This window comes from Pan paniscus, chromosome 9 (genome assembly GCF_029289425.2).
Source record: "Pan paniscus chromosome 9, NHGRI_mPanPan1-v2.0_pri, whole genome shotgun sequence".
Lineage (NCBI taxonomy): Eukaryota > Metazoa > Chordata > Mammalia > Primates > Hominidae > Pan > Pan paniscus.
Genome location: NC_073258.2, coordinates 89165690 through 89189898, shown reverse-complemented (window position 1 = coordinate 89189898; position 24209 = coordinate 89165690). Strand labels below are relative to the sequence as shown.

General features: G+C 39.1%; 1 protein-coding gene across 1 annotated transcript in view; it reads left to right on the top strand.

Moving 5' to 3' along the window:
- Nucleotides 1-21316, top strand: part of CTSC (cathepsin C) — a 44455-nt gene extending 23139 nt beyond the window's left edge. The window contains exons 3-7 of the mRNA XM_003832987.5: nt 2420-2586; nt 5644-5799; nt 14286-14401; nt 18655-18786; nt 20401-21316. Of these exons, the coding sequence (XP_003833035.2) occupies nt 2420-2586; nt 5644-5799; nt 14286-14401; nt 18655-18786; nt 20401-20903 (1074 nt within the window). The 3' untranslated portion in view covers nt 20904-21316. The remainder of the gene's footprint in view (nt 1-2419; nt 2587-5643; nt 5800-14285; nt 14402-18654; nt 18787-20400) is intronic.
- Nucleotides 21317-24209: the final 2893 nt, after the last annotated feature.

Sequence of the window (24209 nt, the reverse complement as noted above, 5' to 3'; positions counted from 1 at the left end):
TAACCTTTTCACACAACACACCCTCTCATATTGCTGCCCAACAATGTCCTGGGCCTTTGTTTCCATGGTCATCATATTGAGTAGGGTTTTAGCAGGGACTTGAGTAGTTGGGAACTGAACTCATGCTAGTGAAGCCATTCTTCACTAGAAGCAGACATATGGGATTCAGAATATCATGAACAACCAGCTGGGTACAGTGGCTCACACCTGTAATCCCAGCACTTTGGGAGGCTGAAGGAAGCAGATCACCTCAGGTCAGGAGTTTGAGACCAGCCTGGCCAACATGGTGAAACCCTATCTCTACTAAAAATACAAAAATTAGCCAGGCCTGGTAGCACATGCCTGTAGTCGCAGCTACTTGGGAGGCTGAGGCAGGAGAATCGCTTGAACCTGGGAGGTGGAGGTTGCAGTGAGCCGACATCTCGCCAGTGTACTCCAGCCTGGGCAACAGAGTGAGACTCTGTCTGAAAAAAAGAGAATATCATGAATATCACCAAAGATAAAAGCAAGATGCGGATATGAGTAGCCCAGAGTAACTTTTCCTGTGCTATATAACATAGTGAGTGGTGATTCCCACAATTCAAGTCCAGTTTTTCTGGATTCTAAAGCCATACATTTTTAACTCTCCCCCTAAATATGATTTGAATTCAGAGAGTCAGATGCAATAAGGTAATTTTAACTTTAAGTGTAGTTTAGCCCACACATTTCTCTAAACTGAGGGTTGGCAAACTACAAACCTCTTTTTGTAAGTAAAGTTTTATTGGAACACAGCCTAGCTCATTCATTTATGTATTCCCTTTGCACCTTTTAGGTTGAGTAGTTGTGACTGAGGTCTTCCAGCCTGCAAGCCTAAAATATTTACTATCTAGTCCAAAAAGAAGTTTGCCAACCTCTGCAAACAAGTGAAATAATGTGTATTAGAGTAGAGCAGGAGTCCACAAACTACAACCTCTGGAGCCAAAACCACCCTGTCTGTTTTTGTAAATAGAAGTTTTATAGAAACATAGTTGACCCCTGTGCCAATTTGTTTGAGTCTTGCTTTTGACGGCTTTTGTGCTACAAGGGCAGAGTTGAACAGTTGCAAGAGATCTAAGTGGCCTGCAAAGCCTAGTGGTCTTTGCTGTCTGGCCATTATAGGAAGTGTTTACCAAACCCTGCATTTGATCATGGAATCCCAGAATGTTTATACCTTTGAGGATTTTTTTTTCTACTTTCCATATTTTACAGGCAAGAGAACTAAAGCCTCGTAAAATCTTGCCCAAGGTTCTACAAATAGTCTTTTCTATTAAATTAAGTCAGAGCCTGAAATTGTCTGTGCCCAAGTCTCTCCTCAGAAGTTTAGCACAGCATTTTCCCTTTCTGTCTCCCACATGCTACACAGTCATCCTGGATCATGTGCCCCGCCTCCATGAGGAGATGTTCTAACATGAGGGTGACTAGGCTCTGGAGCCAGAGCATCTTAGTTCAAATCCTGGATCTGTTAAAAATAATAGTTATTTTACAGTTCTAACACTGAAATAAGACAAAAGGCCATATTACTGAAATAAAGTGTAAAGAATATATTTAATACTCAGGTTACTTTAGCCCCCTCATGATCAGAATATGCTAATAAATTGAGAGATTGACAGAAAAAAAGGATTCTGTTTCACTGTGGCTCACACCTGTAATCCCATCACTTTGGGAGGCCGAGGTGGGTGGATCACTTGTCTGGAGTTCAAGACCAGCCTGGCCAACATGGCAAAACCCCGTCTTTACTAAACAATACAAAAATTAGCCAGGCGTGGTGGTAAGCACCTTTAATCCCAGCTACTCGGGAGGTTGAGGCAAGAGAATCGCTTGAACCTGGGAGGTGCAAGTTGCAGTGAGCCAAGATCACACCACTGCACTCCAGCCTGGGCGACACAGCAAGACTCCATCCCTGGGAAAAAAAAGTTCATCATTTGTTCTTGTAGTTTCCTAGTGTGGCCCTTGTCTCAGTGGAAAATTGTAGTGTGATAGACTGAGGAGAATTCTGTTTCTGCCACTTAGCCTGTTGCCTTGGTAGGAGCTCCTTATCTCTGAGCTGAGCTCCTTTTGTCCTTGGTAAAATGTGGTTATTATCATCTGCATCCTTATAGTCTTCTTGTAAGGACTGTGAAGTCACTTTTGAAAAATGCCTTGAATATGCCAGATGGTCTGTTTTCTTTCTTTTTTGTTTTATTTTGTTTTGTTTTCCCTTGGCCTTCATTCCTGGAAGTGTTTTGTTATATACATTTTGTTTGGTGGCCAACAGTGCTAACCACAGAAAAGTTTGTATGTCTTCTTTTTCTAGAATAATTCTCACAATGTAACCTCTCAGGGTGAAGTTTTTGTTTTGATTGGCACAGGGTGAAAAGGGGCCAGATTTTACTTGGTTTTCTTTTCTCTTATTTGTTTGTAGTATAAAGAAGAGGGCAGCAAGGTGACCACTTACTGCAACGAGACAATGACTGGGTGGGTGCATGATGTGTTGGGCCGGAACTGGGCTTGTTTCACCGGAAAGAAGGTGGGAACTGCCTCTGAGAATGTGTATGTCAACACAGCACACCTTAAGAATTCTCAGGAAAAGTGAGTTGCTACAAATGAGACATACGTTTAGTTTTGTTTTATAGTATATATGAATATGTGTGTACATTTTTGGAATTTTAGTTTGATTATACAAAATGTCTTTGGCTTAGAAATATTAGGCATGCTATGTAAAACCTTACTGGAAAAATAAATTGACCAACATTATTGAGAGTATTTTTTCAAAGTGTTCCAAAAGTAATGGACCAATGATTACTTTAAATGAAATCGTGTAATGGACCACAGAATTGCAAATTACTAATAAAGAAAAGCCATTTTGCTTATTGCCATGTAATAACATGTTGCATGATACAAGTAGATACGTATGTTTATGCTGCAACAAGTATAGGTGATACTAATTGGGCAACTTTTAAACAAGACCATAAATAACTGAAATCAAAGTTCTTAGTATTTATGCAGCCTGTTGGTTTGCGAGGGCTGCCATAACAAAGTACCACAGACTGGGTGGCTTAAGGAAGGTTGTTTTTTCACAGTTTTGGAGGCTAGAAGTCCAAGATTGAGGTGTTGTCAGGTTTGGTTTCTTCCAAGGCCACACTCCTTGGCTTGCAGATGTCTGCTTGCTTACTGGGCTCCTAAACAGTCTTTTCTGATTGTCCTAATGTCCTCTTCTTATAAGGACATCAGTCATATTGGATTGGGGCCCACCCATATGACCTAATTTTACCTTAATGACCTCTTTAAAGCTCTGTCTCCAAATACAGTCATATGGCTGTGATACAGGGGGTTAGAATTTCAACGTATGAATTTTGAGGGGGACACAATTCAGACTATAAACTGCAGTTAATGCTTACTGTTAAATTAAATCTATAACTGACTAAACCACACAAACAGGAGATTTCAAATTAGACTTTATTAGTTTTGGAAGGAAGAGATGAAATGTTGTTACTTTTTCTGTTTTATGTAGTTGTAAAAGCCACTAAAAATGTACATGTACAAATCATCCCAAGCCAGGCAACATTAGTAATGAATGACTGCAGCACAGAGGTAAGAGAGATGATTTAAAGGAGGATGAATTGTCTGCAAAGGTGCTGGGCAAGATCTAGACTAATCCATCCCCTTCATTTTAAGTTTAGGTTTTAAATAGCTTTGTTTGGCTTGATCCTAGAGCTACACATTTACTTTTAACTTGTTTACTTTGTACCCTATCATTTAGGATATGCTATGTACTATTGTACTCTATTTGATATTCCAAACATTCTCTCATTTAGTGAAGAAGCTCCCAACCGGAGTGCTCAGAACCTACATTGCCTCACCTGTGAAATGAGCATGTGGGACTGAATTGCCTTTGAGGTCTCTTTCAGCTCTTAATGATCTGTTATCCCATAGTAAGATACATTATTTTAAATCTTGTTGGATCTTAAACACCAAGAATAATAGTATTTAAGACGTAGGATGCTATCTTGTCATTATTTTAATGCACATGTCAACACACGAGGTTTTGCTAGATGTTAATGATAAAGCAAGGGAAACAGAGCAGGCTACTGCTCCTCAAATATCTACAGTCAATGAAATATTGACTGGCGTTGTCGGAAAATATCTCAAAAGTATTTTATTTACAATTTAAAATACATTCTTTTGCCCAAAGAAACAATGAAACAACTATAACTTGTTTTTGTTATTGTGTTAGTGTAGTCATACATATGATACAGTTTTATAATCTGCTTGATAAGGGTACGTCTCTGGTTTTTTCACACTTTGCAACAAGTGGGAAAGAACTTCGACAAAAACATTAAAACATTATCAACCTGGTTGCACGTTTTTCTGATTATTTTCAGTGCTCTTAGGTTTTTAGACCATATCAAAATTCTCTCTCTACACACATGATTTATAAGAGAAAGAAAAGTTTGCAGTATGCCTAAAATGTTCCTCAGGTTAATTATATCTTGTTTTGCATAGTTGAATGTTTATGGAAGTCTTAGATAGTGAGTCACTCTGAAACCACAGACTCTTTTTTAATAGTAATAATATGGTGAGTTCTATAATTCCTAGCATCTAGCACACAGGTATGATAAATGTTTTAATTAAGTGAATAATCAGCTTCCTGAATTTTTCTACTTTGTAAATATGCTCTTTGTGTGTTGAATCTATTTTTACATATATCCAAGCATTTGGCACAAGGTAAACCAATGTGGCTCAGATTTTAATGTTATTGTGAATCACTTGGGGATCTTGTTAAAAAAAAAAAAGGAGATTCTGATTCAGGTGATCTGGGCTGAGTACTTACAGTATGCATTTCTAATAAACTTCTGGGTGTTGCTACTGATATTGGTTCAAGAACTAAATTCTGAGTAACAAGTATAAACCGAATGTCCATAAAGTATAATTTCTTTTAGTATCATATGGTTATAATGCTTGCATTTTGTATATATGTTGCATACAGGTTTTGCTGTTCTCTTTTTTCTTATTAAAAAGGTTATAAAGGTACACTGTAGAAACTGTAGGGAGTAGGGGAAAGCTTGGCATCTCATGCCACCATTCAGAGGTAACCATGTTTGGCATTTTAAAAATGCATTTATAGTGTGTGTGCGCGCGTGTGTGTGTGCATACATATATATGTATGTATTATACATATACATTAATAAACATATAATACACATATATTACTGTGCAAGAGTTGATAAATTGATTATGATTATGTATAAACTTTGATATCTTCTCATATTTAATATAATATAGTTGTGAGCACTCTTCCATATCATTAAATAACTTTCTAGACATTTTAAATGAATACATTATATAGAAAATGAAATATCATTAATCAGTCCCTTATCTTAGAATATTTATTTCGGTTATTTACAATCTATTAGTAGTTTAAAAGTACTTCATGGAAAATCCTTATACATGCATCTTAGTTAACTTGAACTTTTATTTTTAGAGAAGACATGCCAGGCTATTCTAGGCTATTGATACATATTGCCAATTACCTTCCTGAAAGATTGTACCACTTTCCACTTAGGCACAGAGTGTGAATGCCTGTTTTAATTACTCTATTTACATCAGTAAAGACTATATCTGAAATGATCTCATTTTTGGGGACAGGTATTCTAATAGGCTCTACAAGTATGATCACAACTTTGTGAAAGCTATCAATGCCATTCAGAAGTCTTGGACTGCAACTACATACATGGAATATGAGACTCTTACCCTGGGAGATATGATTAGGAGAAGTGGTGGCCACAGTCGAAAAATCCCAAGGTAATAAAGCACACATTTTATCATTAATAAAAATATGAATGCTGAATACCATCCTCCCTCCTAAGCAGTCTTACCAGTATTGCTCGCCATTTTATTGGTCATCCCAGTTGTAACTTTTTATGTGATCTGTTAACGATCTTTATCTCCTATTGATACATATTCTGTCACTCTCCAAGTCCTATTTATGAGTTTTTCTTTCACATGTCTGTTGTTTCCATTGCCCCCTTTCCATTTTCTACACTCTGGCATGCAGCTTTGTCCTGTTTCCCCCATGCTATGGATTAGCCTCCTGCCCATAACCACGTGAGGGGTTCTTCCTGCCTGCTGCATAAAGAAAAACCATGGCAATATAGTAGAGAAAGAGCTTAAGAGACACTAGGCTGCCACGCCACGTGGGGGATGGAGTTCATATTCAAATTATCTTGTCCAAAGCTCATAGGTAGGGGTTTTTCAAAGGCAGCTTGGGGGAAGGGGTGGGGGTGGGGGTGGCCAGGTAACAGATGCTTGCTGCTGATTGGTTGGGGTGGGTGAAATCACAGGGAGTTGAAGCTGTCCTCCTGTGGGCTGAATTGCTTCTAGGTGGGGTCATAGGAGTGGGGTTGCTGGGTCCAGGTAGAGCCATGGGTGTCAGACATGCAAAAATAAAATAAAATAAAATAAGATAAGATAAGATAAAATAAAATAAAATAATAAATAAAATACATATAAAATTTCCCTGAAAAGATATTTCAAAAAGCCAGTCTTAGATTCTACAATAATGATGTTATTTGCTGGAGTAATTGATGGAGTTGCATGTCTTATAACCTCTGGAATAATGGCTGACAATCTCTCAAGTCTGCGCCTTAGCTGGACTCAGGTTCCTCTTCTCCCCACAGCCTGACTGCCTCCATTAGCTTCACAAAAGTGGTTGGGTTTCAGGGCAAGGCCCATTGTCATTTAAACTGTAGCCGAAATGACTTCCAAAGTTAGCTTGGCCCAATAGCCCAGGAATATTTAAGTGGAAGGCAAGATGGGGGATGGGTTAGCTCAGCTCTCTTTCACTCTCATAGTTTTCTCACTGGTATAATTTTTGCAAAGGCGGTTTCATGCCTGCCATCTTTTTGGTCGCTACCTCTCCCAGTTCCCATTCTTAGCTGTTTTATGAAATGCTTCTAGTTTCATCCTCTTATACCAAGTTCTGGGAGACTGATTTGAGTAATAATAAAACTCCAGTTTCCCATACAGCCGGCTCTGCATGAATTAAACTCATTTTCTATTGCAATTTCCCTGTCTTGATAATCAGTTCTGTGTAGGCCGTGAGGAAGGAGAACCCGTTGGGTGATTACGAGACTGTGTTACTGCCCACTACCTAATGGATATATTTAGCCTGGTATCCAAACCCATCTAATTATGACCATAACTATATTTATCACCTTGCCCTGCTTTCAAACGATATGACAATGAATGAAAACTTTCATTTTTCATCTTCATTTGTGCTGTTCCCTTTGCCTCAAATAGCCCTCAACTTGCCTACAGTAACTGTAAAATTTGCCACCTAAAAAAAAGTCTCAAAATCCTATCTATGCTTTGATGTCCAGCAAAAAAAAAAAAAAAAAAAAAAAGTTATCAGTATAGCTCTACTACTCTCAACCAGAGGTGGCATTTTTCGTCTTTACCCATAAGCCCCATGGTATATTTCTTAGTTTGGGAAATTATATCATAATACTTTGAATCTGTCTAGTCAGAAATTTAGGTAATTTAAAAAAAATTATTTTTCTGAAAGTATAGCTGGATCTAGCTTAGGATCTACATCTATCTAATATAGTTCCTTAACATTTGTTAAATGGCCACAGATAAGTCCTGTAATGCCATACTTTGCTTTAGGATCATGTGACTAAGGGGTAAGGAATTGGAAAGCAATGGGGAGCTAGCAGAATTTGAAAAATTATATAGGTAGGTTATTTTTCCTTAATACATTGAAATAGCCTCAAATTCGCAGAGAATACAATGTTTAATCCTCTAATATCTGTAGAGTTCATGGCTCAAATTTGTATTATTTGAATAAACTACTAATTGATTAATAATTACTCAACTAAAACACTTTGAAATGTGAGAGTTCCCTTATCCCCCTCGCAGGCATATAACAGAGGTGTGGCTTCTCACACCTTTGGTTGCCCGTTGCCCTACCACCCAAACCCCTAGGGGGAGCATGCAGAGGAGCAGGTGCAGAGGCCGTGGGGGGTGCTTTTGGGCTCTGGCCCCACAGCAGTGTCTAGGAGTGGATGTTGGAGACTCCTGAAGCCCAAGTGGGCATGTGTTACAGTGTGCTCTTTCAGCTTAGCCGTCTGCAGATGGCTTGTGTTAATCAGGTCATTAGACCCCATGCCTTATTGCAAGGACAGGAGGCCAATGTGACAGCCTAAGTTCTTGCTCAGTGTACCAGAAGAATTGGATCACACGTGGGCTGGAAGGATGAGCACAAGGTTTTATTGAGTGGTGGAGGTGGCTCTCCGCGAGATGACTCTCAGCAAGAGAAGGAGGATGGAGAGGAAAGGTGTTCTTCCCGGGGAGTCCACTTGTTCCTGTTCTCCTCTGGGTTCAGATACCTCTTCCCTCCTTTTCTGCTGTGCTGCCCCACCACTCTCCGCAGCTCTGTGCCGCTCTGTTCCTCTGCTCCTCTGGCTGTTCAGCTCCTTGTGTCTGTGCCTGCTAAGATTTTGGGTTTATATGGGGGAAGGATGGGGGGCATGGTGGGCCAAAAGGCACCTTTTTTGGTGTGAAAACAGAAATGCCTGTCTTCACTTAGGGCCTTGGGTCTTCAGGCTTGAGGGTGGGGCCTTTGCTGAGGGACCACCCTCTTCTACCCAGTATTTCCCTGTCTCCTGTCCATATCAACATTACTAACTTTTTCATCTGCAGACTAATAATGCTAAGGTGTGGCATTTTTCAACTGTGAGACTATGTGAAGGTTTTTCCTGTCCAACTGATGGCATCCTCCCATAATTCTACCCCTTTCTTAAAAGAATCTTTTGCAGTATTTCTCAAAGTTTATTCTAGGGAATTTCTTGTCTGTGAAATGCTCTAGTTAATCAAAATTGGAAAACGGAGCATATCATATCCCCTTCTCAAATTCACTAAAGTGAAGTCCTAATGTGTCTTAATGTATCTGTATGAGACAGGAAGCTGAGATCTATTCAACAACAAAAATCCAAACAAGCATCAAGAGGAGGAGTGTTAGCACTTGAGCCTAGGGAGACTGTGGCTCCTGCCTGAAAGATGGGAGCCTCAGTCACAGCTGCTTTCCCAAGTGTCATATGCTATGTTTCTGAGGACTCCTGCTAAAGCTCCCTTCTCCCTCCAGCCAACCACTTTTGTTTTAGACAAGGACTGGGTTTATGAAGGACTGTTTTCATGACTAAAGCTTTATAGAAGGTTTAAGATAAGGAGATGGAATTGAGTGAAGTAGGAAATATGAAAGCAGATATTATAGTCTGGCTTCCTGATTTTTCACTAGCATTTTTGTATATAAATTAGTTCTGTTCTAAGAATCCAATGACGTTAATAGAAACTCTCAAAGATGCTTAACTTGAGATATAGGGAGTCTTTGAAACTGCTGAAATTACAGACAGCATTTATTGTTTATGAGCATTTCTGAATCTAGCGCTTTCACTAGATTTGTAAAGAATGTGGGCCAAAAGATTAAGAGCCAATCCTGTATCTTGTACTCAAAATGTTTGTAATTCTCACCTTTTTATCCCCCAAACTCCTCTTGCTCTCTCTTCATTTTCACAGTGTTACTGGAAAGGGGTCCTGATCCAGACCCCAAGAGAGGGCTCTTGGATCTTGTGCAAGAAAGAATTTAGGGCGAGTCCTCAATGCAAATTGAAAGCAAGTTTATTAAGAAAGTAAAGGAATAAAAGAATGGCTACTCCATAGACAGAGCAGCCCTGAGGGCAGCTGGTTGTCCATTTTTATGGTTATTTCTTGATTATATGCTAAACAAGGGATGGATTATTCATGCCTCCCCTTTTTAGACCATAGAGGGTAACTTCCTGACATTGTCATGGCATTCTTTTTTTTTTTTTTTGACAGAGTCTCACTGTGTTGTCCAGGCTGGAGTGCAGTAAAGCAATCTTGGCTCACTGCAACCTCTGCCTCCTGGGTTTAAATGATTCTCCTGCCTCAGCGTCCCAAGTAGCTGGGATTACAGGCATGACCCACCATGCCCAGCCAATTTTTGTATTTTTAGTTGAAACAAGGTTTTGCCATGTTGGCCAGGCTGGTCTTGAACTCCTGACTTCAGGTGATCTGCCCACCTCGGCCTCCCAAAGTGCTGCAATTACAGATGTGAGCCACCAAGCCTGGCCTGTCATGGCATTCTTAAACTGTCATGGTGCTGGTGGGAGTGTAGCAGTGAGGAAGACCAGAGGTCATTCTCATCGCCATCTTGGTTTTGGTGGGTTTTAGCTGGCTTCTTTACTGCAGCCTGTCTGTTCTATCAGCAAGGTCTTTATGACCTGAATCTTGTGCTGACCTCCTATCTCATTCTATGACTTAGAATGCCTTAACTGTCTGGGAATGCAGCCCAGTAGGTCTCAGCCTCATTTTACCCAGCTCCTATTCAAGATGGAGTTGCTCTGGGTCAAACACCTTTGACAACATCATTAAGCCTTAGTTCTCACACTGTTTTTGTTTTGTTTGTGTGTGCAATGATGGGCAAATCTCTGCCTTATAGGATGGTAGAAAAAAGGAACTTAATATTGAAATGACTGTTTTGTGCCAGATAATTGCTTTAAACTGTGTCAGCATCTTATTTAGTCCTGTTAATGATATGGATGTTATCTTCATAACAGCTGCCATTTTATTAAGGACTTATCAGAGAAAAGCACTGTTCTAAGCACTTGTTACCCATTATTACATTGAATTTTCATAACAACCCTTTGAGGTAAGCATGATTATACCCACTTTAATAGAAGTGAACTGTAGTTTCATAATGTTAGGTTCCTTGCCAAATGTTACACAGATAGTAAGTGATAAAATCATATGCCCTGAAATTACATTATGCTGCCAAACTTAAATTTCTTTTTTATCCTTTATATTAGTATATTCTTAGGTTTAAACAAGACAGCTAGTTAACACATACTAGATTTTGTCCACAGTTCCTGGCTCCTAACTCCCATAGCCCTTGTCACTATCTTTTAACTTTGGGGCACATTAGGCCTCAGAAGTAGGCCTCAGAAAACAGAATCTCTCTCTCTCTGATCTTCTTCCGCCCTCCTCTCACCTGTCCAGGGCAGCACTCTAATTTTCTCCTGCCTTTCTGATCTTGGATCATAAGACCTTCATTTCCAAAGATGTCCTGTGTCATACCCTAAAGGAAGGAATGCTGAACAGAGAGAGGCTCAGAAGAATCTGGACAGGCCTTGCTGTGTTTACATCATTCCCTTTATGTCCAGTCACATCTCTACATGGTTGTCATTTGTGCCTATTTGATGAAGTCCCCATATAAGGCTCACAAGGACAGGGTGCAGAAAGCTTCCAGATAGCTGAACACGTGGAAGTTCCTGGAGGGTGGCATGCTCAGGGAGGGCATGGAAGCTGTGTGCCCCTTCCCCCATACCTTGCCCTACTCATTTCTTCATCTGTTTCATTTGTAGTATCTTTTATAATAAACCACTAAACATTAGTTAGTATTTCTCTGAGTTCTGTGAGTCACTCTAGCAAATTAATTGAACCCAAGGAGGGTGTCATAGGATCCCCACATTATAGCTGGTTGGTCAGAAGCACAGGTAAACAACCTAGGGCTTTCAATTGGCATTGGAAGTAGGGGGCAGTTTTGTGGGATGGAGCCCTCAGCCTGTGAGATCTGATGCCATCTCTAGGTACACAGTGTCAAAACTGGATTGGAGGACACCCAGCTAGTATTCACTGTGAAATTGGTTGCTTGCTTGATTTGTGGGGAAAAACCCACATGCATTTGATCACAGAAGTCTTTTGTGTTGACAGTTGATAGTGTTCAGTGAGAGAATTAAAAAAAATTGAGTTTCTTCTTTAACATGCTCTCTCAATGTGAAACCACAGAAACTATTTCCATTCAAAGATGGAAATAGTTTGTTTGCATCTTAGTTTTTATTTATACATCTTAGAAGAAATGTCCAAACTTTGTTTTTTCTCTCACCCTGTATATAAAATTACCTATGAGGCACAGATTTTTATGATCCTTGATTATTTAGACTTTGTCCAAATTGTGTTTTATAGCATTACTGTTACTTGTTATAGTAATCTTTGTGTATATTATGTCTCTTAACATTGTCTTCCATATTGTTAATGACCATCTTATATTTATCTCTGTATCATGTATATCTTCAACCAATGTGACTGGCTTAGGAGAAAAAATTAGTGAACAATTAACTAGCGTTTCTCTAGTCTATACAATTGTCAAGGTTACAATTGCTATTTTTGAAGAAATCATTGTTGTTTTTCTCTTTGTTTCATCTCAGTTCCATTTTGTCATGTATTCTTTTTTTTTTTTTGAGACGGAGTCTTGCTCTGTCACCCAGGCTGGAGTGCAGTGGTGCAATCTCGGCTCACTGCAAGCTCCACCTCCTGGGTTCACGCCATTCTCCTGCCTCAGCCTCCCGAGTAGCTGGGACTACAGGCACCCGCCACCACGCCCAGCTAATTTTTTTTTGTATTTTTAGTAGGGACGGGGTTTCACTGTGTTAGTCAGGATGGTCTCAATCTCCTGACCTCGTGATCCGCCCGCCTCGGCCTCCCAATGCTGGGATTACAGGCGTGAGACACCGCGCCTGGCCCCTTGTCATGTATTCTTAACGTGTGTTATCTCTAAGAGAAGCTGTGAGAGACGGGACCATTTGTGGATAGGTGCAGAGGGCATGAAGTAGCCCAGAAAGAATCTTTGCCATTGACTAAATTTTAGCCTAGTAAAAAGCATGTGGTAACCACTGAAAAACTAGAACAGTGTGATATGACAATGCCCAGTTGAATAAGAAATTCAAATAGTTTATAGTAACAAAAAATAATTTTTACCACATTGTGACTGTAGTGCCCTAAAAAAAAATTTGGAGGAGCAGAGAGAGAGAGGAAGTGAGTTTTCGCTGGGGGCTGGTGAGTGGAGGCTACTTTATGAGCAGTTTTAAAAATTAGAAGTTAGGGAAAAACTCTTAGGGGAGTTTTAAGTGGTGAGCAACAGGCACTTGAGGTTACAGGAGCAGCAGCATAAAGATACAGAACAGAGAGGCCATTTGGCAGTCTTGGGGAAACTCCAAGAAGTCGAATGTGTCTAAAGCTGTGGTTCTCTGTGTGTGTGTGTGTGTGTGTGTGTGTGCGTTTGTGTGTGTGTGCATGTGTATGTATGTGTGAAATCGCTAATACAGAGAAGCTGTTAGAACAATTTTCTCACTTCCCAAAAATGTCCATTCATTCATGGGCCTAGGCAACTCTCCTTTGTGTGTTTTACAGCCCAACACTATCATATAAGGTGTGGTTCTATAATGAAACAGTTTTATCTGTTGTTTACGGAGCTAGTCAGCCTGTGTTATGCTTATGTTACTGGTTGAGGGTGTCCAGGTTCTTGGCTTCTTAAACAAAGAATTGGACAAAACACACAAATGAGGCAAGGAAAGAATGAAGCAACAAAAGCAGAGATTTATTGAAAATGAAAGCACACTCCACAGGATGGGAGTGGGCCTAAGTAAATGACTCAAGGCCCTGGTTACAGAATTTTCTGGGGTTTCAATACCCTCTAGAGGTTTCCCATTGGTTACCTGGTGTATGCCCTATGTAAATGAAGAGGGTGGAGTTAAGTTACAAAGTCATTTACTCAGTATGGGCCCTGTGTTAATGGAGAGGGTGTTACTCCTGGGGGTTGTGGCCCATGTAAATGGAGAGGATGAAGTGAAGTGACAAAGCCTTTCACATTCCTGCCATTGCTGAAGTGTTTCCACTTTATTTAGTTCTAGGAAGTCAGTGTGAATTGGCCTTATGTTCCCTGCCTCCAGAACCTGTTCTCCTGCCTCACATAGACCCTTTTTTCCCTTTGCCAACTTCACTTCTTTTACAGCCACCCCACTACCAATGTGTCTGTCTCCTAAGTCAAACATCAGTGATTCCTCTGTTTTCTCTAAACCCTTCTTATATCTTCTACTTCTCATCTCTTTCTTGGTCAAAAATCTTTCAAAAATGAGTAAGAATGCAGCTATTCAGGCAAACTAAAAATAACATCACAGTGATATACAAAGCCAGTGTCATTTCACAAGGGAAAATTATCAATACTAGATCCTGAAAAAGAAACAGCGAATGAAAGCCATTTACACAACTCCATTGTGTAATTGACACATTGAATCACTCATAGAACAGGTGCTCTGGGTCTGAACCTAGATCCTAGCTAGTCTGGTAGCTGAAATCATAGAATTATAGTAGAGTTTAGGAAATCATCCTCAAAGGAAAGATTATATGTTGATATCAAATGTATATTTCCTTTCTAGGCCCAAACCTGCACCACTGACTGCTGAAATACAGCAAAAGCTTTTGCATTTGCCAACATCTTGGGACTGGAGAAATGTTCATGGTATCAATTTTGTCAGTCCTGTTCGAAACCAAGGTAAAAAAATAAGCCTGTTTTTTATTAATTTGTTCTGAACTATTTATTGAACAGTTGCTCTGTGTGATGGATTTCGGGGATACCTAGATGGAATGGGCATGATCCCCTTATTACAGAAATAGAAAATAGGTGGCCTATGAATTATTCTTTCCTTTTATATCCATGACAAACTTTGGTAAAAAATTTTCTTTTCTACTGCGCTTAGCATTTCTTCAGTACTCTTCTCAATATATTTTCCAGGTAGCTAGTGACAATCAGAGTGATATGTAAGACAAACTCATTTGTCCTCCTAGTAGGAAAGATTCTAGTAGAAGCAAAGAATTGTGTACCATTCTGCAAGTGGTTTGTTGGAATCTTTCTTTGATACCTATTCCTCTATTCCCCCACCCCCATTAATTTTGTCATTAATTACTACGTGAACCCGTAAAATAAATCCTTAAATTATTTTCCTGGTAGATTTTTTGAGCTGTGTAAGGACCTTTCAATTCACTTTACGTTAGAATACGATATGTGATGGTAAGTATTAATCCAGCTTCCTGAGCGATGGCATGAGGGCAGAGCCCAGGTTCATGAAAAGTATTCCTATTATTGAATGTTACCAGTTATTTTCAGAAGTTTGATACAATGTGAGTTGATTTCGTAACATGTCCTCTAACTGCACTTGATAGCAAATTACCTTGTTATCCTGAGTTGTAGGCAACAATGACTTGGAGAATCTATGCAATACTCAGTTTTATTACTTCTAAGCTCATTTTGAAGATAATACTACCCATGGCTGATTTGTTACTATAAAATAGGTTTAGTATTTGCTGTCTGGAAACATTCTGATTAGTGTCTCCTGGGAGGATTATAAATTTATAGTACCCAAAGATAAACTGTTGTTTCCCTTTCCTAAACTTTTAGTGATAATCAGTCTCTGCCATGTCTCATTTTCATCACTTGCCCTCTAAGCTCCCATCTCACTGAATTCTTGCAGTGTTCTGAATGTTGAGAGCCCCAAGTAGGTCTTATAACAGCCAGTCAGCAACATTTCTGTTTTTCATCAGACACCAAGGGTCTCGTCTCTTTGCTTTTCTACCAGTTATTCTGGGCTCTTCAGCTCTAAAGAAAGTATAGGTCCTGAAATCTTTCCCTACCGTCTCAATTTCCTGGGGAGGGCTTCTTTGGAAAGTGGGATTGGAAATAAGATAAATTTGAAGATAATTGAGAAATGAATGGAAAGTGAAATTGAAGGGTCCATGTTAAGAGATTGCAAGTTATGCTATCACCAAATAGATTTTTTATGCCTATTTGAGAGGATTAATTCATAGTGCATATTATGTGTTGACTTTATCATTGAGGTCCTGGCACATGATAGCATTGGCATGATATAATTTGAGCTACTGATACTATAGTGTTGCTTCTGGTGTTGTTACGAGAACATCTAAAATATGTTAGGATTTTTTTAATGGCAGAGGAAATGAAGACTAATATGACATAGTCCTTGTCCTAGTGATTTACAGTTTAGCAAGACATACAAGCAAAACATTAAAGTAAAGCATGATAACTACTTTAATAAAGCATTTTTAAAATTCATTGGTAACATAAGAGAAGGTAGAATAGTTTAGCAAACCCTTCCCAAAAGATATGATTGACAAGTTATATGAGATAATAATTCAGGGAAAGGAAATTCGACTTTCTAAAGCCAAATTATTTGACATTGGTTTTCATATAGCTTGGTAAAAGCTGTTATTTTCTCCCATGTTCTTTATTCTTTGACTGTTATAAGTATGATTTGTACAGAGAAATGACAATTTCAAAACAGAGGGCTTTGATGGATTAATTGCTTTTGAATTGATCCCTCATCTACAGTATCTTGTCAGGTACTTGAGAAAATAATGTACTTAAAGTTTCCTCTTTTGACTTTCTTTTGGTATTCTATACTGTAAGTTGGGGAAAAAAGTATTTTCTCTTCCCGCTAATTGGGCTACTTGAAAATTCCCACCAACTTTGCCAATACCAGTGTTCTGTATAACCCAGAATTCAGAATTAGCTGCAGTTAAGGGAATTCACAGCTTTTCTGTAGTCAGAGAGCAAATTGAAATTAAAGAAAAAAGAAATAGTGGGAGGACAAATGAGGTTTTACCTTTACACTTGAAAACAGATTTAAGAACAAGCCTTATACCTAGATTTCTTAATACTTTGAGATATGAGAGGGAAGAGAAGCTTAGAAATACGGCAGAATGGGCTTTCTTTGTTCTTCTCCCAGCTATGCTGTTTTTATTTATTATTGTATTTTTAAGAGAGAAGGGAAGTGCCTCTCCTGGGTCACATTAATTAGGAAATACAGAGTGTTTTCATAATGCATAAAGTCTAGTCCATTTAAGTCTTGTTTCAAAATGCTGTTTATATTATTTGAGCAGGAAGGCAGAGACCTTAAACTGCTCCACCCAATTCATTTTACACAAAAGATTAAAAAGAAAAAAACAATGTCAAAAGGTCAAGTGCCCAGTGTTGCACAACTAATGATAGGCAAAACAAGAGAGGAGGGGAAAAAAAAGAATCCTGACTCCCGACTCCTAGTTCAGTGTGTTCTTCACTGTTAGAAGGTGCTGCTGAACATAGTTATACCATATGAAGATCACACTATCTATTTGAGATTGTAGAAATTTGATTACTGCAGAGCTCTGGCTGGGCTAGATTCACTTCTTATTCTTTATTGCATTGCAGTATTCTTAAGAGATAAATGGCTCTTTTAGAATCAGATTGGCCTTGGCTGTTGAAATGAGGCATTAATTACCTTGGTAGCTGACACATTCTTACAGGTCAGGGGCTTGATGAAGGTTATCTTCTTCCCTTGTTCCTGTGATTGCTCTGTAAATAGAACACATTCAGAGCCCTTGAATGCACTTGCAGCCTGTGCCTCCCACAGTGATCGATGGTCAGATAATGGGAGTTTAATGACCAGTACTGAGAGAGATTATTTCCATGGCTGCTATGGGCCAAGAAAGCTGGGTGGTCAGAAAGGGACCCTTTCCAGACTCTCCTGGGTTGTGTTATTTCTTTGACATTGGTTTCCTTTCATGAGGCGCCAAGGTGTATTTGTAAGTTGTCCAGTGTTGCACAGCTAATGAGGGGCAAAACAAGAAAGGAGGAAAAAAAAAGTATCCTCACTCCTAGTTCAGTGTGTTCTTCACTGTTGGAAGGTACTGCTGAACACAGTTATATGTTCAGTGTACAATGTACAATGTTCTTTGACATTCCATCATTTGAAGGATGGGTCCTATGGATAGTATCATCTGCATGGTTTTGAAAACAAAAGATATAAGCTAATTTTGCTGTGTCTAGTGACTACGAGACAGGGAGAGAAAATCTGAATATTTGTTAAAGTAGACACAGACCCATAAATTGAAAAGGACACTAATCCTGCCTTAGGAGACAGTAAGGCACTTGTCCCTGCTATCTATTAGCTGTGTGTCCTTGGACAGCTCATTGCTTCTTTCTGAGCCACCGTTACACGTTATCTATCAAGTGAGCAGGTTGTACACTAGATGAATTCACAGGACCTTCTTCCAAGTGCTTTTCTAATCTTCATAATTTAGATAATCTCTCAGTAGCAAAACAGTGTACAATATGGTCAATCTGAGATTTTTAGGGGGAGAATTTTAGGGAACATCAGAAATGGCAGTAGTTAAAAGGAAATAGGACTCACAGGCTGACTTCTCTCTATAACTTCACATGGTAGAAGGGATGAGAGTTCTCTCTGGAGCCTTTTGTATTAGGTCACTAATCCCAAAGGCCCCACCTCCTAAGACCATCACTTTCGGGATTGGGGTTTTAACATGATTTTGGAGGGACATAAACCTTCATCTCATTGCATTAGAGATATTTGAAAGCTCAGCTCACATGTATTCCTCCACAGTTTTCACCCAACCTGATGGCTTTGAACATTGTAGACATAAATCCTTTCATCATTATCAAGAATATTGCCAAAAGCTTCTCAGAAATTATGAGGGGTTTTTTTAGTTTCTAAAATATTCTCAAAGAAAGTCCCATGTACTAATGTTTGCCTTTTGATGAAAAAGGATGAAATCTTAATGATTGCCTTAATAAGCTCAACAATGCTTGTTAGTTGAGTCTTCTTATTGTGCTGATTCTTATAAACAACAACATTCAGTATAAACATTAATGTATGTGATTCACTAAGGTTTTTGCATGATTCTCTGTGAGGCTTCAGATGTCTCTTGGATTATGTGTCTTTTTTTCATCGCCAGCATCCTGTGGCAGCTGCTACTCATTTGCTTCTATGGGTATGCTAGAAGCGAGAATCCGTATACTAACCAACAATTCTCAGACCCCAATCCTAAGCCCTCAGGAGGTTGTGTCTTGTAGCCAGTATGCTCAAGGTAAGTGTTGCATTTCAGACACCATTTATGAGCTATTTACCTGTGTGCAGCTGGCTGTTGTTGGCAAAGGCAAAAGGATGATGCAGTAGAGAGAGCGCAGTGTCTATAGTCTGAGTGCAAGTCTGGCCCTATCACTTATTAATGGATGATTGCTCATGGAATTTACTGTACCATCCAGCAAAATGTCAATAGTTACTATATATTGAGTGAGCTCTGCTTGTTACATATATTGCCTAACAATGCTCAAAACTCTGAGAAGTAGTAAGTATAATACCTATTTATGGGCGGGGAACAGGAACTAAGAAATTTTTCTAATAATTTGAAGGTCTCACAGCTTTTAGCATTGGAGTTTCACTTCTAATCATCGTCTCCAAAACCCAACTTTTATTAAAACTATACTAACACTGGTTTCTCTCTGGGAGAATTTTAAATTCTGTACTTAGGGCTGGGCGCAGTGGCTTATGCCTATAACCCTATCACTTTGGGAGGCTGAGATGGGTGAATCTCTTGAGTCCTAGAGTTTGAGACCAGCCTGGGCAACACGGCGAAACCCCTTCTCTATTAAAAATACAAAAAATTAGCTGGGTGTGGTGGTGTGTGCTTGTAGTCCCAGCTATTCAGGAGGCGGAGGTGTAAGAATCACCTGAGCCCAGGAGGTCAAGGCTGCAGTGAGCCGATATCATGCCACTGCACTCCAGCCTGGGCAACCGGAGTGAGGCCCTGTTATGAAAAAAAAAAATCTGTACTTAGGCTTTCAGATCAGGCTGTATGTGATGTATGTCGAAAACACAGCTATAATTGATTGAGGGAGAAACGTTACCATTTTAAGGTTTATGCTGTCAAGCCCAGATTTGGCCACTAGGAATTTCCCAGCTCACTAGTGAAACTGCTGATGAGTGATTATTTGCCAGTGAGCCTTTCATTCTTTCTAAAATATGTAATACTAGTTGTGACTTGTAGGCTATAGGGGCTATAATATATCAAGACAATCTTTATCCTCATGAAGCTTACAGTTAAGTAAGAGATAGAGATTAAATAATTATAACAACAGTGTGAAGAACAGTGAAGAAAAAGTACACAGTTATAATATATATAATAGGGCCAGGACTGCATGAGGAAGGTAGGAAAGACATTTCGGCAAGAGGTTGTCAGGGAAAAGACTTGCTTGAGAAAGAGCCAAGATGTGGGGTCTGGCTGCTTAGCAATGACCATAATACCTAACTTTTGCTATTTTTACATGAAGTAACTAATTTAACCCTATGAGGAAAGTACTACTACCATCTAGATTTTACAGGTAAGTAAGCAGAGATACAGAGAAGTTAAACTCTTCACACAGCTTTGGCTTTAAACCTATATAGGCTTCAGAGCCTCCCCACTTAACCACTTTGCCATAGCTACATCCATATTAGGTGCTAATTAGATATCTGTTAAGTAGAAGGAGGATGAAAGGATAGTTAGCTAGTTGGAAAATGGATGGATGAATGAAGTGATGCTTAAGCTAAGAACAACTTTCAGGGGTAACATGCAAAGAATAATGGAGCAAAGAAGAAAAAATAGAAAATGGGATAATCCTTTTTCTACTAAGGGGTAACCATGTGTGTTATTCATCTTCAGGCTGTGAAGGCGGCTTCCCATACCTTATTGCAGGAAAGTACGCCCAAGATTTTGGGCTGGTGGAAGAAGCTTGCTTCCCCTACACAGGCACTGATTCTCCATGCAAAATGAAGGAAGACTGCTTTCGTTATTACTCCTCTGAGTACCACTATGTGGGAGGTTTCTATGGAGGCTGCAATGAAGCCCTGATGAAGCTTGAGTTGGTCCATCATGGGCCCATGGCAGTTGCTTTTGAAGTATATGATGACTTCCTCCACTACAAAAAGGGGATCTACCACCACACTGGTCTAAGAGACCCTTTCAACCCCTTTGAGCTGACTAATCATGCTGTTCTGCTTGTGGGCTATGGCACTGACTCAGCCTCTGGGATGGATTACTGGATTGTTAAAAACAGCTGGGGCACCGGCTGGGGTGAGGATGGCTACTTCCGGATCCACAGAGGAACTGATGAGTGTGCAATTGAGAGCATAGCAGTGGCAGCCACACCAATTCCTAAATTGTAGGGTATGCCTTCCAGTATTTCATAATGATCTGCATCAGTTGTAAAGGGGAATTGGTATATTCACAGACTGTAGACTTTCAGCAGCAATCTCAGAAGCTTACAAATAGATTTCCATGAAGATTTTTGTCTTTAGAATTAAAACTGCCCTTAATTTTAATATACCTTTCAATCGGCCACTGGCCATTTTTTTCTAAGTATTCAATTAAGTGGGAATTTTCTGGAAGATGGTCAGCTATGAAGTAATAGAGTTTGCTTAATCATTTGTAATTCAAACATGCTATTTTTTTTAAATCAATGTGAAAACATAGACTTATTTTTAAATTGTACCAATCACAAGAAAATAATGACAATAATTATCAAAACTTTTAAAATAGATGCTCATATTTTTAAAATAAAGTTTTAAAAATAACTGCATTATAGAGTTTATGTTCACTTCAGGGAATTTTTATCACTGACTCAGTAAGATTCACTTATGTTACCTATGTAAGCATTTATTTAAGAAGGAAAAGCATTTGAAGATATTTCAATTAAAAACAAAACTATGAACCTTTATGACAGGAAGATATACTCAGATAATGCCTAGTGAATCCTAAAATTATCCTTGGATGTTTGATGAGTCTGAGACCTCAGAGAAAAGAAATAAGAGTTTTGACAAAATCTGGATATTGGTGAATTTATTTTCTATGGTGTGTATCTTGTATTTGGGAGTATTGGTTAGTCTTCAGTAGGTGAGCAATAATAGCTTAATGAGTGAAATACTAGCAGCTTAGATTTAAATAGATTTTTGGAATCTCCCAGAGATATTTCACAGTGGATATGAAACCTCTATGCTTAGTAACATATGCCTTCTCTTAGAAATTATGTAACAGGAGAATAAGGCAGTCAGAGCTCTGAAACATAAACACGGACCACACCCTTTTCAAGCTGGAAAGGACCATAAAGATCATGTAATTTAAACTCTTTGCACAGATAGAGACTCAACTTAGAGGGCAAGAGATGTGTCTAAGATCACACAGCTGGCAAGTGATGGAGTCATGCTTAAAACCTAGATCTTCGAAACCAAGTTCTCTTTGAGCACCTTCGAGCACTGAATCTCAGCATTTCCCACCAGAGTATCTGCAATCACCAGGGATACTAGCTGCATGCTTGGAAATTTCACCTTAACATTCTGAGTTTCAGAGTTTTGTGCAAAACCCACGTATTTTCTGCATTAAAATTCACTATAATGATGTTTTTACCCTCCTTGAACTGCAGTAGGGCTCCAGGAGTATGCACCATTTAAAGTTTGGCTTCCTGGACCTCCTGGCATGCTGCCACATACCTTTGATCTTTTCACCACATGGTGGCACAGAAACAGCACTGGAAGGCATAGCCAGGGTCGGAATCATTGGAAGGCCTCCAAGGAGATGAGATACATTTTCTTTTTATTGTTACTGATTGAATGTAATTTCCATCCTATTTTGTGCCCAGCCTCACTGCTATGTGAACATATAAACAGATCTTTGAAATCAAGCATAAATATTTTTTTCACTAAAATTCACGAAGATACTATCTGTCAGTTTAACAAACGCAATTCTATTTAACATGTAAGCATGAATTTATTCTCTAGTTTTCCAGTTGGACAGCAGTCGGCTGACACATGAGAACAACTCATCATGATGTAGAGTGCCTGTGATTTTGCGGTATTTCATGAGGGCCCTGACTGGCTCTTAAGTAAATTCATTGCTGGTGTCATTCATTAAATACTTTAGGAAATATTAAATGGCTAAATACTGGTGTGAACCTAACTGGCATGGAAGTCAGATTATACAACATGTTTGCTTGAGGACAAGCAATGATTTAAGAGGCCCTAGGTTTTCAGAGATTATAGGAGGGATTGCCCAGAATAAGAACTTAAGATAGACTACATTTCAACTTGGATTTATCTACTGTCGAAGTCTGCTTTTCCTGTTTCTGTATGACAGAAAGATCATTTATATCATCCATGTTGCAGATTTCATCAAATACAGTGACTAAATGGAACATTAGGGTTCCACAAACCATGCGATTAGACTGTTAAGCTGTACAAAAAGCAGTTGGTGTCAGTATCTAGAACTTTTTATATTGATGCTAATAGAACACATACTCAGAGTCTTTTAACAAATGGAGCTCTAGAAAAAAAAATCAGATGGGAACTCTGGCTAACCTCCCCAAAGACATTCCCAGAAAATCTACAAGGATTATCTACATGAATGATGCCACAGGTCACAAAGAAGAAAAATAATATTTAGCTGGGCAGTCTAACACAAGCATAATATTGACTCTGGAGCTGTAGTGCCTGGATAAGAGTTCTGACTCTGTATCTTATTAGCCATGAAACCTTGGGAAGTTTCCTTATCTACCTATGCACTGTGCATCCTTTCTTTCTTTCTTTCTTTTCTTTCTTTCTCTTCTTTCTTTCTTTCTTTCATCTCTCTCTCTCCTTCCTTCCTTCCTCCTTCCTCCTTCCCTCCCTCCCTCTTTTCTTGTCTTTCTTTACTTTTCTTTCTTTTCTTTTTTCTTTTCCTTCCTTTTCCTTCCTTCCTTCTTCCTTCTCCTTCCTTCCTTCTTCCTTCTCCTTCCTTCCTTCTTCCTTCTCCTTCCTTCCTTCTTCCTTCTCCTTCCTTCCTTCTTCCTTCTCCTTCCTTCCTTCTTCCTTCTCCTTCCTTCCTTCTTCCTTCCTTCTTCCTTCTCCTTCCTTCCTTCTTCCTTCTCCTTCCTTCCTTTTTCCTTCTCCTTCCTTCTTCCTTCTCCTTCCTTCCTTCCTTTTCTTTTCTTTCTTTGCTGTAAAAGTAGAGAAAATGGCTTAGATATCTCTCTCACTGTCCAAATTTCTGACTTTTTTTTTTTTTTTGAGTCATGCTCACTGCAGCCTCAACCTCTTGGGACCAAGCCATCCTCCCACCTCAGCCTCCTGTGTACCTGGGACCACAGGTGCATGCCACCATACCTGGCTAATGAATTTGTCCTCTCTGAACCATTACCATTGCAACAAAGGAACTAAATGTATTTGTATTTGCATTTTTAACAGCATTACTTGCTATCTAAACTCAGGCCCTTCATCATTCCAAATGGAGGTGCTAAAGATAATTAAAGACAATGCAGTTTCCCTGATCATAAAAACTTGCTCACAGAACTCAGGAACTGAATAGATTTGGATAGTAAGGAATATGTATACATATTTCATAGAGTTCTCTGAGGGTTAAATGCCGTATATATATATATATATATATATATGAAGTATGTAGAACAGTGCTTGGCATATGGTAAGGAGTAAATAAATATTATC